The sequence below is a fragment of the Manis pentadactyla genome, chromosome 15 (genome assembly GCF_030020395.1).
Source record: "Manis pentadactyla isolate mManPen7 chromosome 15, mManPen7.hap1, whole genome shotgun sequence".
Lineage (NCBI taxonomy): Eukaryota > Metazoa > Chordata > Mammalia > Pholidota > Manidae > Manis > Manis pentadactyla.
Window position 1 is genome coordinate 23,674,973 of NC_080033.1, and position 15,796 is coordinate 23,690,768.

A 15,796-nucleotide genomic window follows, 5' to 3' on the forward strand; every position below is an offset into this window, starting at 1 on the left:
ATTTCAGTCCTTATCTTTTAATCTTCATAATTTCCTGATTTAATCTGTTGGTTCTAATTTCTCTTTTTTTGTGTGGGGATGGAAATGTTAATGATGGGGTTGTGCACAGGGCTTGGCTTGCTAATAGAAACTTCCCAAGGGCATCAAGGAGCTTCAGTTTCTCTTGTCAATGGTTCTCACCTATTCAAAATTTCAAATAAGATTGGACTCACCTTGTATATACTTCCCTGGCATTCCAAGAGTCTAGACAGGGTATAGACTCTTGGAATGCCAGGGTCTGCATAAAGACTTAATCATTGGAGAGCTGCAAGAGTTGCCTGCTCCTGTTGTTCCTATGACCCTTGAAGGTGTTTTTCACAAATGCTGTTTTTGCATAATATAGTTCTAGTTTAACCAAGCATGTAGCACACAGAGCTCTGCTTTGTGTCTCTGATAATAATCAACACATGAAAACCTTTGATTGTACGAAAGGTTTAAGATTAATCACATCCTGTAACTTTCTGCACTCTTGGGATCTGCATGTGTTGTTTTTAATCATGATGTAAAGATTTGAAAGCACACAATAAATATGAGAATGAACAGAGGAGAAGAGTCTTTGCCTCTGAGTGCTGACCCCCTCGCCTCTCTCTTGCTGTAAAGTAAGGTGTGGAGTAATCCTTCATCCATCGTCTCAGAGATTGCTGGCTATTCCTGGCATTTCTCATTATGAAAAATTCCAGGGATTCTGGGAAAAAGATGGTGGTGTAAGAAGGCAAGGCAGAAACCTCCTTCTAAATTCACAGAAAACACAAAAATACACCAAATATAACTAAACCTGAAAACGACATGAAGACTGCAGAACTGACTACCTACACCTGGGGAAGAAGAGACTTCACAGAAAAGGGTAAAGTAAAGCCATGATCTGGTGGGACCCAAGCCCTCCCCATACCCCAGCCCACAGGCAGGAGTAAGAGGAATGGAATGAGGAGAGAGTGGGGGCCCAGGACTGCTGAACACCTAGCCCTGGAGTTTGTGGTTCGGGAACATGAACCCACATTACATGGTGCTCTGTGATTAGTGGGGCTGGACAACAAAGACAGGCAGAACACTTGGGGAAACTGAGATTCCAGCTGCTTGTGGAGAACAGGTATGCTCCACCAGCACCTCTTTAGACAAAAGCAGAGGGCAATCTGAAAGACTTAACAATGAGAGGGGTGCGAGAGAGGCAAGGATTACACAGAGTTCTCTGCTCAGGAGGAAGGTCAGGTGGACAATACCTCACCAACTCGCCCTCAGCCCAACAGGTTAGGAATTCTCAGGAGTTTCAGATACTCAGTCTCCCTAGCTGACAACACAGCCCCGAGGCTCCCCTCTGCAGCACATGACCTGCTGACCAGCAGTGAAATTAAACTTTGCTCCCAGGTAGGCAGAGGGAGACCTTCACAGTATTCTCAGCACTGTTTTGGGGCAGCTAGGGAACTGTGCTTTTGGGAGCCAGCCCTGGGAGCTCCTTACTCCCAGCAGGTGCCAGCCCCTCTTGCCTACAGCCCCTCTGTAGATTGTGGGGGGAGGGCAGCTCCATCCACAGCAACTCCAGTGGTACAGCCCCAAGTATTCTCCTTGCTTGTGCTGACAGCCCACACAGCACTCCTGAAATCAGATCACTACAAGCCAGACATAAAGGTGCCCACCCACTACATGCCAACAGTTGGGGCTTCCACACTAGAAATGGAGCTTCTGAGCACTAGAGGGCACGTCCTACACAAAGCTATTATTCCATAGGAAACACTAAAAAAAAGTGAAGAGGCAGAGGAATTTGGTCCAAACAAAGCTACAAGACAAAACACCAGGAAGAGGGTTTAGTGAAAATGAAATCACCAATATTCTTGATAAAGACTTCAAGATAAAAGCGATAAACATGCTCACAGATCTACAGAAAAATATTCAAGATCTCAGGAAGGACCTCAACAAAGATAGAAGACCTCCAATAAATTAACTCAAAGCTGAAGAATCCAGTATCTGAAATGAAAAATACAATGGAGAGAATTAATAGCAGGCTTTCATAGGTTGAAGAAATTGTAGGTGATTTGGAAATTAGGGAGCAAGAAAACAATGAAGCAGAAAACAGAAAAAAGGACCTTTAGGAATGAAAAATAATAAGAGCTGTGTGACCAATCCAAATGGAACAATATTCGCATTATAGGGGTACCAGAAGAAGAGAAAGATAGAAAAAGGGATAGAAAGTCTCTTTGAGGAAATAATTGTTGAAAACTTCAATCTAGGGAAGGAAATAAACACTCAGATCATGGAAGCCCAGAGCTCTCCTAACAAAAGGAATTCTAGGAAGACACACCAAGACATATAATAATTAAAATGGCAAAGATCAAGGACAAGGAGAGAGTACTGAAAGCAGCCAGGGACAGAAAAATGATGACTTATGAAAGAAATCCCATCAGGCTATCAGCAGACTTCTCAGTAGAAACTTTATAGGCCAGAAGGGAGTGGCATGATCTATTTCATGTAATGAAACAGAAGAACCTCCAATCAAGAATACTCTACTAAGCAAGTTTATCATTTAAATGTGAAGCAGGTATTAAACAATTATCAGACAAACAAAAGTTGAAGGAATTCACCACCTCTAAGCTGCCCTACAGGATATGTTAAAGTGACTGCTCAATATGGAAATGTTCCTAAGGCTAAATAGCTGTCAGACCAATCAATTCCAAGCAAGTACAAAGTTAAATCAACCACTCACAAAATCAGGGAGGGGATACACAAAAAGTGCAGAATATGACACATAATATATAAAGTGTGGAGGAGGAAGAAGAAGAAGGAGGGGGAAAAGAAAAGTACCCTTAGATTGTGTTTGAAATAGAGTAACCAGCGACTGTTAGATAGTAAGGAAGCTATCCTTGAACATTTGGTAATGACAAAGCTAAAGCCTACAATGGCAATAAATACGTATCTATCAATAATCACCTTAAATGTAAATGGACTGAACGCACTAATCAAAAGACACAGAGAGGCAGAATGGATAAAAAAACAAGACCCATCTATATGCTGCCTACAAGACACTCATTTCAGACCCAAAGACATAAACAGACTAAAAGTGAAGGGATGGAAAAAGATATTTCATGCAAATAATAGGGAGAAAAAAGCAGGAGTAGCAGTACTTATATCAGACAAAATAGATTTCAAAATAAAGAAAGTAACAAGAGACAAAGAAGGACATTACATAATGATAAAGGGGTCAGTCCAACAAGAGGATATAACCATTATAAATATCTATGCACCCAATATCAGAGTACGTAAATATGTAAAACAAATACTAACAGAATTAAGAGAAGAAATAGATTGCAACACATTCATTTTAGGAGACTTTAACAAACCACTCACACCAATAGACAGATCAACCAGATAGAAAATAAGGAAGGAAATAGAGGCAGTGAACAATACATTAGAACAGATAGACTAACAGGTATCCACAGAACATTCCACCCAAAAGCAGCAGGATACACTTTCTTTTCAAGTGTACATGGAACATTTTCCAGAATAGATCACACACTAGGACACAAAAAGAGCCTCAACAAATTATAAAAGATTGAAGTTGATATTGTATCAAGTAGCTTCTCACACCACAATTGTATGAAACTAAAAATAGATTACACAAATGAAATAAAAAAGCCTACAAACACCTGGAGGTTTAACAACATGCTCCTAAATAATCAATGGATCAATGACCAAATTAAACAGAGATCAAGCAATATATGAAGACAAATGAAAACAACTGCCCAAACCCTGTGGAATACAGTGAAGGCAGTTCTAAGAGGAAAGTACACAGCAACACAGGCTTAGCTCAAGAAACAAGAACAATACCAAATATACAGTCTAAACTCACAATTAAACAAAACAGAAAAGGAACAAATGATGCCCAAAGTCAGTAGAAGGAGGAACATAATAAAGATCAGAGCAGAAATAAAATTGAGAAGAATAAAACAATAGAAACAATCAATGAAACCAGGAGCTGGTTCTTTGAGAACACAAACAAGATATAACCCCCTAGCCAGACTTATCAAGAAAAACAGAGTGTACACACATAAACAGAATCAGAAAGGAAAAAGGAAAAATCACAATGGACACCACCGAAATACAAAGAATTATTAGAGAATACTATGAAAAGTTACATGCCGACAAATAGGACAACCTAGAAGAAATGGACAACTTTCTAGAAAAATACAACCTTCCAAGACTGACCCAGGAAGAAACAGAAAATCTGAACAGACCAATTACCAGCAATGAAATCAAATCCATAATCAAAAAACCACTTAAGAACAAAACTCCTGGCCCAGATGGGTTCACAGCTGAATTTCATCAAATATTTAAAGAAGAGCTAAGACCCATCATTCTTAAAGTATTCCAAAAAGTAGAAGAGGAGGGAATACTTACTTCCAAACTCATTCCATTAGACCAGCATCACTCTAATACCAAAACCAGACAAACACACCACAAAAAAAGAAAATTACAGACCAATATCCCTGATGAACATAGACGCAAAAATACTCAACAAAATATTAGCAAACCGAATTCAAAAATACATCAAAAAGATCATCCATCATGACCAAGTAGGATTTATTCCATGGATGCAATGATGGTACAATATTAAAAAATCAATCCGTATCATATACCACATCAACAAAAACAAGGACAAAAATCACACGATCATCTCAATAGAGACTGAACAAGCATATGACAAAATTCAATGTCCATTCATGATAAAAACTTTTAACAAAATGACTATAGAGGGCAAGTACCTCAACATAAAAAAGGCCACATATGACAAACCCACAGCCAACATCATACTTAATAGTGAAAAGCTGAAAGCTCTTCCTCTAAGATCAGGAATAAGGCAAGGATGCTCACTCTCCCCACTTTTATTCAACGTATTACTGGAGGTCCTAGCCATGGCAATCAGACAACACAAAGAGATAAAGGGGATCCAAATTGGTAAGGAAGAAGTTAAACTGTCACTGTTTGCACATGACATGGTATTATACATAGAAAACCCTAAAGACTCTGTCAAAAACTATCATAACTAATAACTGAATTCAGCAAAATTTCAGGATACAACATTAATACATAGAAATTTGTTGCATTCCTGTATACTAACAACGAATTAGCAGAAAGAGAAATCAGGAAAACAACTCCATTTAAATTGCATCAAAAAGAATACAATACCTAGGAATAAACCTAACAAAGGAGGTGAAAGACCTTTACTAAGACATTCATGAGAGAGATTAAAGAAGACACCAATAAATGGAAATACATCCCGTGCTCATGCATAGGAAGAATTGATATTGTCAAAATGGCCATCCTGCCTAAAGTAACCTACAGATTCAATGCAATCCCTATGAAAATACCAATAGCATTCTTCAATGAACTAGAACAAATAATTCTAAAATTCCTATAAAAACACCAAAGACTGTAGATAGCCAAAACAATCCTAAGAAAGAATGAAGCTGGGGGGATTACACTCCCTGACTTCAAGTTCTACTAAAAAGCCACAGTAACCAAGACAATTTGGTACTGGCACAAGAACAGATCAATGGAATAGAGTAAGAGCCCAGATATAAACTCACACATATATGGTCAATTAATATATGATAAAGGAGCCATGAATATACAATGGGGAAAAAATAGCCTCTTCAACAACTGGTGTTGGGAAAATGGACAACTACATGCAAGAGAATGAAACTGGATATACAAAGAATTATTTGTAAACTCAAATGGTAACTCAAAAGTAAACTCAAAATGGATCAAAGACATGATTATAAGTCATGAAACTTTAAAACTCACAGAAGAAAACAGGCAAAAATCTCTTGAACATAAACATGAGCAACTTTCTTCCTGAACACATCTTCTCAGGCAAGGGAAATAAAATTTAAAAAAATGAACAAGTGGAACTACATCAAACTAAAAAGCCTCTATACAACAAAGGACACCATCAGCAGCAGAAGAAGGCATCCTACAGTATGGGAGAATATATTTGTAAACAATTTATTCAATAAGGGGTTAACATCCAAAATATATAACAAGCTCATATGCCTCAACACCAAAAAAAGCAATTAACCTGAGTAAAAAATGGTGGAGGACCTGAACAGACATTTCTCCAAAGAAGAAATACGGATGGCCAATAGGCACAAGAAAGATGCTCCACACCGCTAAACATCAGGGAAATGCAAATTAAAACCACAATGAAATATCACCTCATACCAGTTAGGGTGGCCAGTATCCAAAAGACAAGAAACAACCAAATGCTGGCAAGGATGTGGAGAAAGGGGAACCCTCCACTGTTGGTGGGAATGTAAATTGGTTCAACCACTGTGGAAAGCAATATGGAGGTTCCTTGAAAAACTGAAAATAGAAATACTACTTGACCCAGGAATTCCACTCCTAGGAACTGACCCAAAGAAAACAAGATCCCTGATTTAAAAAGATGTATGCACCCCTATGTTTACTGCTGCACTATTTACAATAGCCAAGATATGGAAGCAACCTGAGTGTCCCCCAATAGATGAATGGATAAAGAAGAGGTGGTACATATATACAGTGGAATATTATTCAGCCATAAAAAGAAAAGAAATCCTGCCATTTGTAACAACCTGGATGGATCTAGAAGTTATTACACTCAGTGATATAAGCCAGGTGGAGAAAGACAACTGCAAAATGACTTCACTCATTTGTGAAGTATAAAAACAAAGCAAAACAGAAGGAACAAAATAGCATTAGACTCATAGACACCAAGAAGGGATTAGTCGTTACCAAAAGGGAGGTGTTGGAGAGGGTGGGTGACAAGGGAGAAGGAGATTAAGGGCACCATAATTTGCAATCACAATATAGGTAGATCACAGGAACAATAGCACAACACAAAAAATACAATTAATGACTCTGTAACATCTTACTACATTGATAGGCAGTGACAACAATGGAGGGGGTGGAGGACTTGTTAATATGGAAGAATGTTAAACACTGTGTTGTGTATGTAAAACCATCATAAGATTGTATATCACTGATACTTTAATAAAAAAAAAGAAAATTCCAAACTAGTTTAAACTATATCAACTCACCCAGTCTTATTACTTCATCTGTATGTTCAACAAAATTATTTTGATGTAAACCTTGTACATAATTCCACCTGCAAATATTTCTATATTCTAAAAGATAAGGACTTTACAAAAATAATGATGTCCATATCACACCTAAAATAAATCATTCTTTAATATTATTATTGTTCAAAGGGTTCTACTAGAGTAGAGTTGAGGGACAAGGACAGGTCCAAGTTCAGGAGTCATCCTCTTAGAATCCTCCCTGCTATAAGGGCAGGGCTTTCAAACTCACAGTAAGAAACACATCTTAGGTTGCACCCCAGTGCACTAATACCTACATATATAACTGAAACAAATATTTCACAAAACAATATTTACATTTACCATATGGGCTCTCCATTCTCTACTCTCCCCTCTATCAATCTTTTAATGCTTTCTGCAACCCACTAAACAGACTTCACTTTACACTGTATTTCTATTATCTGTACTTGAAAAACCATCTTAAAAAGCAAACTTCTAAGTATTAACTTAAAAGGTTTGAGATAAATTTCTGATACCTATTCTGAAAGGAGTGACAGAGAAAGGATTTCATCTGCCATGTGCCTGGTGTCACATGTCAATCCATTACACATTCAGCTCATTCATATCCCAAATTGCTCACTTATCCATATTGTTCATAATTCTCCTTTTGCTAGAGATCATTCTAGCAGTGTACTTAATAGCTTCAGTGTAAGTACACTTAATTGTGTATTTATAAAGAGTCAATACAGAATATTGAGATTCCACCGCCAGTTTCTTCTATTTGAAAGTGTATCAGTATCTCTGACCATTTCTGCTTGGAATTTCAATATCTGCTTTGAACAATTAACAGTCGAGCACATTTGTTTTCTATATACTTTTAATGAAAATATGGACTAGCACCCATCTACCCAAATTACTATAGATTGAAAATTTAATCAAGAAGTAGAAATAATTCCAAAGGTCAAAACAAACAGCATTTATCTCTTTGAGGGTAAATTCTGTTGATAGCAGTCTTCACTTTAGAAATCTAAACTATATGACCTTAGGTTCAACTGAAACAAATAAGCAGCTTTCAAACCAAATTCCATAAAAAAAATAAACTCCTTCAACACTAGTAAGTACAGTTAAGACCTTGCCACATCCATCTTTAGTGACTATACTCTATTTAATTCTTAATACTTAATATACTTCAATAAGCCCATTCCTTGGTCTTTGATCTTTGAAGAAATGAAAGATACTCATCTTATGTAACTTAAAAGAGCTTTATTTAGTATATAATCTCCATACAATTCAGTAAAACAAATTATAAAACCTCTTTGTAAGATTTTACCCATAGGATGTTAAATACAGAACACCAATTGCCAGTTGACATAAGAAGCCACTCTCCCGTCTTAAAAGCTTTTTTCCACCCTCTCTTCTAGGCCAAAAGGTTGTCATACATAAAGGGAACATATTAACCAAAATATATGACTTGAGAACATTTTAATATCTTCTTATTAATTCCAAGGTTTAAATGAAATTTTAAAAATGGAATCTTTCTATGTTAATTCAGGCAGGTTTTAGCCAATAATGAGCTAAAACAGTTACATCTTAGACAAAGTTCATGTGGAATTAGAATAAACATTTTTAGTTATTTGTGAAGTAAAGATGCAGACCAGATGAAATAGCTACACATGTCCTTGTCATCTGGCAGCACTCACCACACACATACACATACACACATACATACATATATATATTTATCTAGTGATCTCACAAAGGTCAAAAAAATCATCTTTAAGTGGACAACAAATGGCCTATATAACACCTAAGTATGCTCCTGGCTAATATATCTTAAATGAATCCCCATTTTTTAAGTCTGTAATAAAAGTGACTAGAACATTTCAACTATAGTAGAATTTCTATTAGCCACTATGATCAGTATCAGTCATTTAATGAAGTCATTTAATGAAGTAACTAGATTAAAGTAGGAAATCATAACTTTTAAGTGTATAAATGTACATTCATTTGCTAATCTTTTGATGTAAAGCCAAGGCCTTTCCTTTGCATAAGGGTCCAAGAATTGCAGTTCTATTCTTGCATAAATTATACCAATAATATGATTTGGGTACATTTTAATACCTTCTGGTCAATCAAGATTTATATAAAGTGGAACAAATACTTACATAAACCTATGAAGCAATCTAAGCTCATAAATTTTCTTGAATTTTATGTTTTTCCCAATATTTTATAATTTTCCCAATCTAATTTATAAGTAATTTTTATTAGCAACTCAAACTTAATCAAATCTTACCAAAGCATCCAAGATATTTTTTGCAGAAATAACCCTTTCTCTTTACACCCATATTCTCTAGGCTTATGTTGAACTAATATACTTACAGTAAGAAGTAGCACTTGCACAAAGTTGTTCAACATGGGTGTAGAACTCAAGGGAGGGAGAATACCAGGAAGGGCCCCCAGCAGTGCTGGGTGGGCAGTTTACAAGAGGAATGGAGACTGTCAGGGGATCTGCTGAGTCTTGTAAGTAGAGGTTAATTAAGAGCACTTATTGTCCTTAGGTGTTCTTCTGAATGTTAACTCTGAAGCAAAATTAAGTGGTTAGTCTATCCATAAAAAACAGCCACAATTTGAGGCTATTACCAAATGTTAACAAAGTCACAAGAGATCTGTATGGCAGGGGAGCTTAGGCACAGGTCATGTGCTTTGGCTTGGTAAAGAGCCAGGAGTCAGTCACTTTTTCTCTCTTGTCTCCCATGTACTCCAGAGAGAAATTTGTAAAAGAATACTGATGAGCACTAAAAATACTTAACATGATTCATTTAGAGATTTGGTCATCAGGAAATAAAAATGTCTCCTACACACAGTCACAGTGTCTTGGAAAGAGTGTATATATGGATTCTATCTTGCAAGATTTTTTGGCACTTAACATTTTTCACTAAAGACTTCATACTAAGTGTTTTGGCAATAATGGCACCTAAACTATGGAAAAAAGATCACTGTATGCCATCAATGCAGTGATGATAGCATAAAAATTTAAGTACTTGTGTCTTGCATATTGAAACTCCAAATGACCAAATGCTTAGATTAATGCATATGGGAATGTTTCAAATAAATTGAAATACAGCTGAGAAGGAAATAGAGGATTTTAAAAACAAAACAACACCGTCTAGCATGTTGTACCTTACATGTGCTTGGTTTCAATTGGAGTAAGGCACTCGCTGCAGGATGCACTGACCCATGCTGTCAGCTACAAGAGGCATGCGTCATTAGCAGTTGAATTGAAGTTTTAGTACTGATTAAAATGCTTTATTATTGTATTACCCTAACTGCAGTAGTCTCCAACCTTACGATGGGACACAGGAAAGACATAATTGAAGAGTTTCAGTTGAATAATTTAATAACCCAGATACTGTCAATTTGTTATTTAAATAATTTGATAAAAGCAGAGTATCCTTACGTCTAACATGACAGTGTAAAATTTCTTTCTGAATACTGCTTAGTAAGTAGCAACTGAATATAAAATCATTTGAACATATGATATATCCATCTTGATGCCTACTGTAATTTACCTTCAATATAACTGCAAGGAGAAACATTTAAATAATTTCCAACTGGCAGGAACAAGGGAGAAAGTTGATTTCATTAGCCATCTTGATTTAATTAAGTGCACCATATGCTTTTGTCAGCAATTTTTACACATCCCCATGGTTAGAAATTAATTATAAAGGCAATTACCAAAAAATTTTTGAGTAGGTACGCATAATACTCTTTGCTGTTTACAAATAAGCATGACTTAAGAGGCACTTGGTTACCTTTTAGTAAGGAAAAGAGTAACGCTATCAGGGCCTTCACAGTAAGAATGGAGACTACAAATCAAACTTGGTATGAAAACGCTCTCTGCCAAAAATATCATATTAGTGAATTAGTTCAGATACAACATTTAAAAAATATTCTGGCTTTGCAAGGTTCTAGGCTGTAAAAAATACAAAGGCTAAAAATAAAAAGTTTACAAAATTTTGCAAACCCAGTAAATTTAAATGTGTAAGAAATAAAAATTTTCTTACTTGCTGGATATAGATTAAGTAGTATCAATAGGTTTTAAAATAATAACACTAAACAGTAACAAATTCTACTTGGCTACATAACATTTCTGTTCCTTTAAGGACTTACAATATTAAACTTGTAATACTTTTCTGAGCCCAGCGTTAAAACATGCACGCACATGTGTATGTACACACACACACACACACGCATACACTCACACACACATAGGACACATGCTACTAAAGTGCTACACATTACATTTCAGAGCACAGCAACAAAATTTTAACATACATACAAAGACATAACATGATTTAAAAAAATCTGACAACTGGAAAACCTTAAAAATTTTTTAGGTGAAACAGGACAATAAAGAGCTTTTTAAAAAGCTACCATTGGTCTTCATTAGTGAAATAATATTAAATAATTTAAATATGCATTCCCCTCTATTTGATTCAACCACAGCTGTCTTAAATCAGTTAAAAATTATAAGTATTTCAAATCCGGAACAGACCCTAGATTTCCAAAATAACATGTGGCTGCTCAGGCTACCTATGGAACACTTATTTTTCTCCCCAGCAACAAAATCCTAGATCATTCTTAGAAAGTTGAGAACATTAGGCTAAAGAATACTGATGAAACAAGACGAAAAAGACTCAAGCTTGTATAAGATACTTCAAAGATGGTAACACTTGTGTAAACATCTGTAGAACTTACTCATATCACAGCTTTAAGGTACAGGCTACTAACTACATATGAAACATCATCTATTGAGTTTCATTATGGTAGAGTTTCTGGTATCAAAAATAGAGATTAAACAGATAGCTTTGTTACTTATTTCTAGAAACCTTGTAAACATGGAATGTTTTGTTCTGAAACACTCTAGTGAAGTATGCTGTATAGGGTGGCAGGTTTCTTTTTATCTCTTCACAGAAGCGAGGGTGGCCTGCAAGTTTCAAATCTGGATCATTTTCTCCTGGGCCATCCATCACCTAAAGCGAAAACAAAATCAAACACAATTTGGTAAAGACAACATATTCTCAAGAGGCAACAGAAGTAGGAAAAGGTATTGGGCTTCTTTAAGAATGCTGTGTTAGTGAATTTAAATTGCATTATTTCAATTATCAGTGGAGATATTCTGGTCCATCCCTTTCCCTTTCAGAAGTGTAAACCAAGGCTGAGGAGGAGAGTTCACGTCACTCAGTGGCAATGCTGGAACTAACACTTGCATGTCCTCGTTTTTAGGAACACACTACATTGTTCTCACAAAATGAAATAATAGACCCAAGAATTGCTATGGTACAGAGAAAATTCTCTAACTCATTAAATGGCCTAGTTAGGAAAAGTTACACACAAAGCAAAATTTAAACACATGTCTCCGGTCTGTATTGTCTAGGTATGGACAATTATTTTCCTGAGGTGAAAATCTGAACCTCCTATTTTCCCCCCAGGCTTATTGAGATATAATTGACAGATAAAATTGTGTATATTTAAGATAACCTGATTTAATTCACATATAAATGGTGAAATGATTACCACAACCAAGTTAGTTAATACATCCATGTTGGTCAAAGGGACAAACTTAAAATAAAAAGGTAAATTACTTCTGGGGATCTAATGTACAGGATGGTAACTATAGTTAATACTGTACTGTATACTTGAAATTTGCTAAGAGAGTAGATCTCAAGTGTTCTGAATCTCAAATCCTATACAGTCAAGTTTTTTTCACATTTAAGGCTAGGTTTATCATTTTTTTTCCCACCTTATTTTAGAAATCTCTCATCAGCTTTTATACTAATAATCATAGCACACACTGCTTCTGAAGGGTGAAAATCTTCTGTTTACTCTATTTAAGGCTTGGCATTACTTCAAGAACATCTTCCTCAGAAGGAAGAAAGGAGAAATAGCTTTTTTTCTGCTCTGGAGTATAAGCATGGCCCAGAAAGCTGCCTTTGTGGCGGTGTGCCTGTGGATGAAAGGGGACACCCAAGGACAGAAAGCAGGTAGAGCAGTAAGAGGCCCTGGTGGGGGCAGGGGTACATAGAACACTGCTTTCACATTCCTCAGCTATCAGCCAGAACAATGCTTTGGAGCAGCAATCTTAAAAGGTTGAGGTTTTATTTCTTATTTTGGCAGCAAACCCTTAAAAAATAACTTCAACACAGTCTTACGATACAAACCAGCTCAAGACTGTGTTGCTCTGTTTGACATGAAGTTGGGCACCTGAGCCCCCCTCACTTTCCCCATGCTTAGCCCCTATGACAGTCCTGAAAGTGCCAAGGTAGGGAGTTCTGCAGAACGCAAAGAGGGTGAATAGCTGATTCATAATATAGCTCTATAAAGTATAAAAACATTTACATTACTTAGGATTCAGACTGCCCCCTACCCTCTACAGGAGGTGCCCTGCCTGTGGCAAGATGATGTGCTTACGTGTCCGTTGGCAATATCTAGCAGGTCACGCAGCCGGCAGCCCCGGTGGTGCCTTCGCTCGTAGCAGATGCTGTCTTCCAGGATTATGTAGTCAGTGCCAAAGGACCTCAGGAGGGCATGCACGTCCTCTGGAGACCTCTTTGCATATATCTGATAAACCTTCAAGATGAGAAAAAGTGGTAGACAAAATACCGTCAGCTGCCAGGAAGTTAACTGAAGAACCTCTAATGATATAACCTCCCACCAGGGATGAATCGAAGACCTGGACACCCAGCTTGCCTACCTCTTCCCATGCAGGCCACTCACTAATCTATAGTCCTGGGGCATGTGTTAGAAATTCCTAAAAGAATATTGTAATTACTTAGCTTTGGCAAGAGGGAGAGTGAGTCGTGCTTAGTACATTTGGATTCAGACACCAAATAGATTTGGATTTACAATGTATGATTTCATGTTATGAATATATTCATCGGTAGGTGCCAGTTCTAAGTATGTTTCACCATGGTAAGTAACACAGGTGAGTAAATAAGCAGAGTTGGTTATCTTTAAAAAGGGGACTTTTAGATGAAAAGGGTCCATTGCAGTGATGATAGTTTGGGGCACATATACTTGTAAGAAGACGCAGCCTCTGACAATAGCAGTTGGGGGAAAAAAACCCATAGGGTCCCTGGCACTTGCTGCTTGACCAGAGGGAGACCCTATACTTATCTCCCTCATCCTTTCTGGAAGAAGAGCAACTTGTAGCACCCAGCAGCAGTTCAATGGGAGGCACCACTTTCCCACTCACCACCAGTATCATATACCTTAAGTGAATACACCCAGATGGTGAGCATTCTATATTCTGGGACTTGGCACTGGGGAAAGGTTGTGTGTGTTGGGGGAGGGGGTGAGGAGCTACAGGAGGCTAATGCAGAGGTACTGCTAACTTTGTTGCCCACTGATTACTAATAATATATTTCTGACTTAAGAGATTGGGTTCTGAGAGCCTATTCAGTGGGTCTGTACAGGTGGGTGAAATGGTAGGGAGGTTATCTGCTTCTACTGCTCAAACTGTGAGGTTATCCCATCTATCATCCACCACCAGGCCTCAAACTGAAAGCACTCCAAGAATCTGAAGGCCAGACTAGGGCCTTCAGGGTGTCAGCTTGAAGGGCATCAAGCACAGTACCTAGACCTTGGATCTTGGGGAGGGAGGAAGCACAGAGCTCCCTCTGCGTCTGATGTCCGTTCTGCATCTCCTGAGTCTAAGCAATATAGACCATCTCCTGGCTAAACTCTGGGGCCGGTGATCCAGGTACCAGCTCTCATTTCTCTGGCTAACTTGGGGCTATATGGAATACTTGTGCCAACTCAAAATTTGCTGTTTTAGCAGAAATCTAAGTTCAGATGATTCTCATAAGAAACGGGATTTAGTAAAAATTTTTTGCTTTTAGGTTCGTTAACTCTCACCCCAAAACAATATTTTCAACAATTTTTCAGCTACCAAGATGAAGTGACTGATATCAAACACTGAAAAGGTTGAAACCACTGTTGGTGAGGACTCAGGGAAACAGGTGCCTTTTTGCGTGGTTGACTGGAATGTAAACTGGTATAACCTGCACAGAGGGAGAACTGGTGATATCTATCGATCTCAATTACAAATGCCCACCACCTTTTGACATCCAACAATTCCACCTCTAAGAGCCTGATGTACAGATATTGTATACTTGTACCTGTGCAGATGATGTACATACTAGTTTATTCTGTGGAACACTGTTTATATCGCTGCAGAGAACAGGGAAACAACCTAAATGGTTAAATAAAATAGGCTACGTCTACATAATATTATACAGCTTTAAATATAATAAGAAAGCTGTTAACATAATTATATGGAATGATCTCCAAAATATATTAAGTGCCAGAAAAAGCAAGATTTAGCATGCTACTTCTACAATAAAGGAGCAAATGATTAATATATGCACATACATATATTTGTATATGCACACCATGCCTGTAGAAGGGTGAGCAAGAAACTGGTAACATTATCTGCCTCCTGGGAGGGGAGCCAGTAGCTGGAAGACAAGGATGGAATGGAGACTTTTCATTATGTTCCCTTTTATATGTTCTGAACTTTGAACTATGTGGCTGTATTACCTATCAAAACACACACACACACACACACACACACATGAAATGGTCCATAAAAAATGGAACCAATATGCCTCTATTCCATTTCCTTCCTTCTC

The 15,796-nt window shown here is 37.3% G+C and overlaps 1 protein-coding gene across 8 annotated transcripts in view; it reads right to left on the reverse strand.

Annotated features, from left to right (window-relative positions):
• Positions 1-8,346: 8,346 nt before the first annotated feature.
• DPY19L3 (dpy-19 like C-mannosyltransferase 3) overlaps positions 8,347-15,796 on the reverse strand; it is an 83,170-nt gene continuing 75,720 nt past the window's right edge. For all 8 annotated transcript variants that reach the window (XM_036929819.2, XM_057493007.1, XM_057493010.1 and 5 more), the window contains 2 exons: positions 13,575-13,733; positions 8,347-12,136 (listed from right to left, as the gene is read on the reverse strand). In XM_036929819.2, coding sequence (XP_036785714.2) covers positions 11,975-12,136; positions 13,575-13,733 — 321 coding nt within the window. In that variant the 3' untranslated portion in view covers positions 8,347-11,974. The remainder of the gene's footprint in view (positions 12,137-13,574; positions 13,734-15,796) is intronic.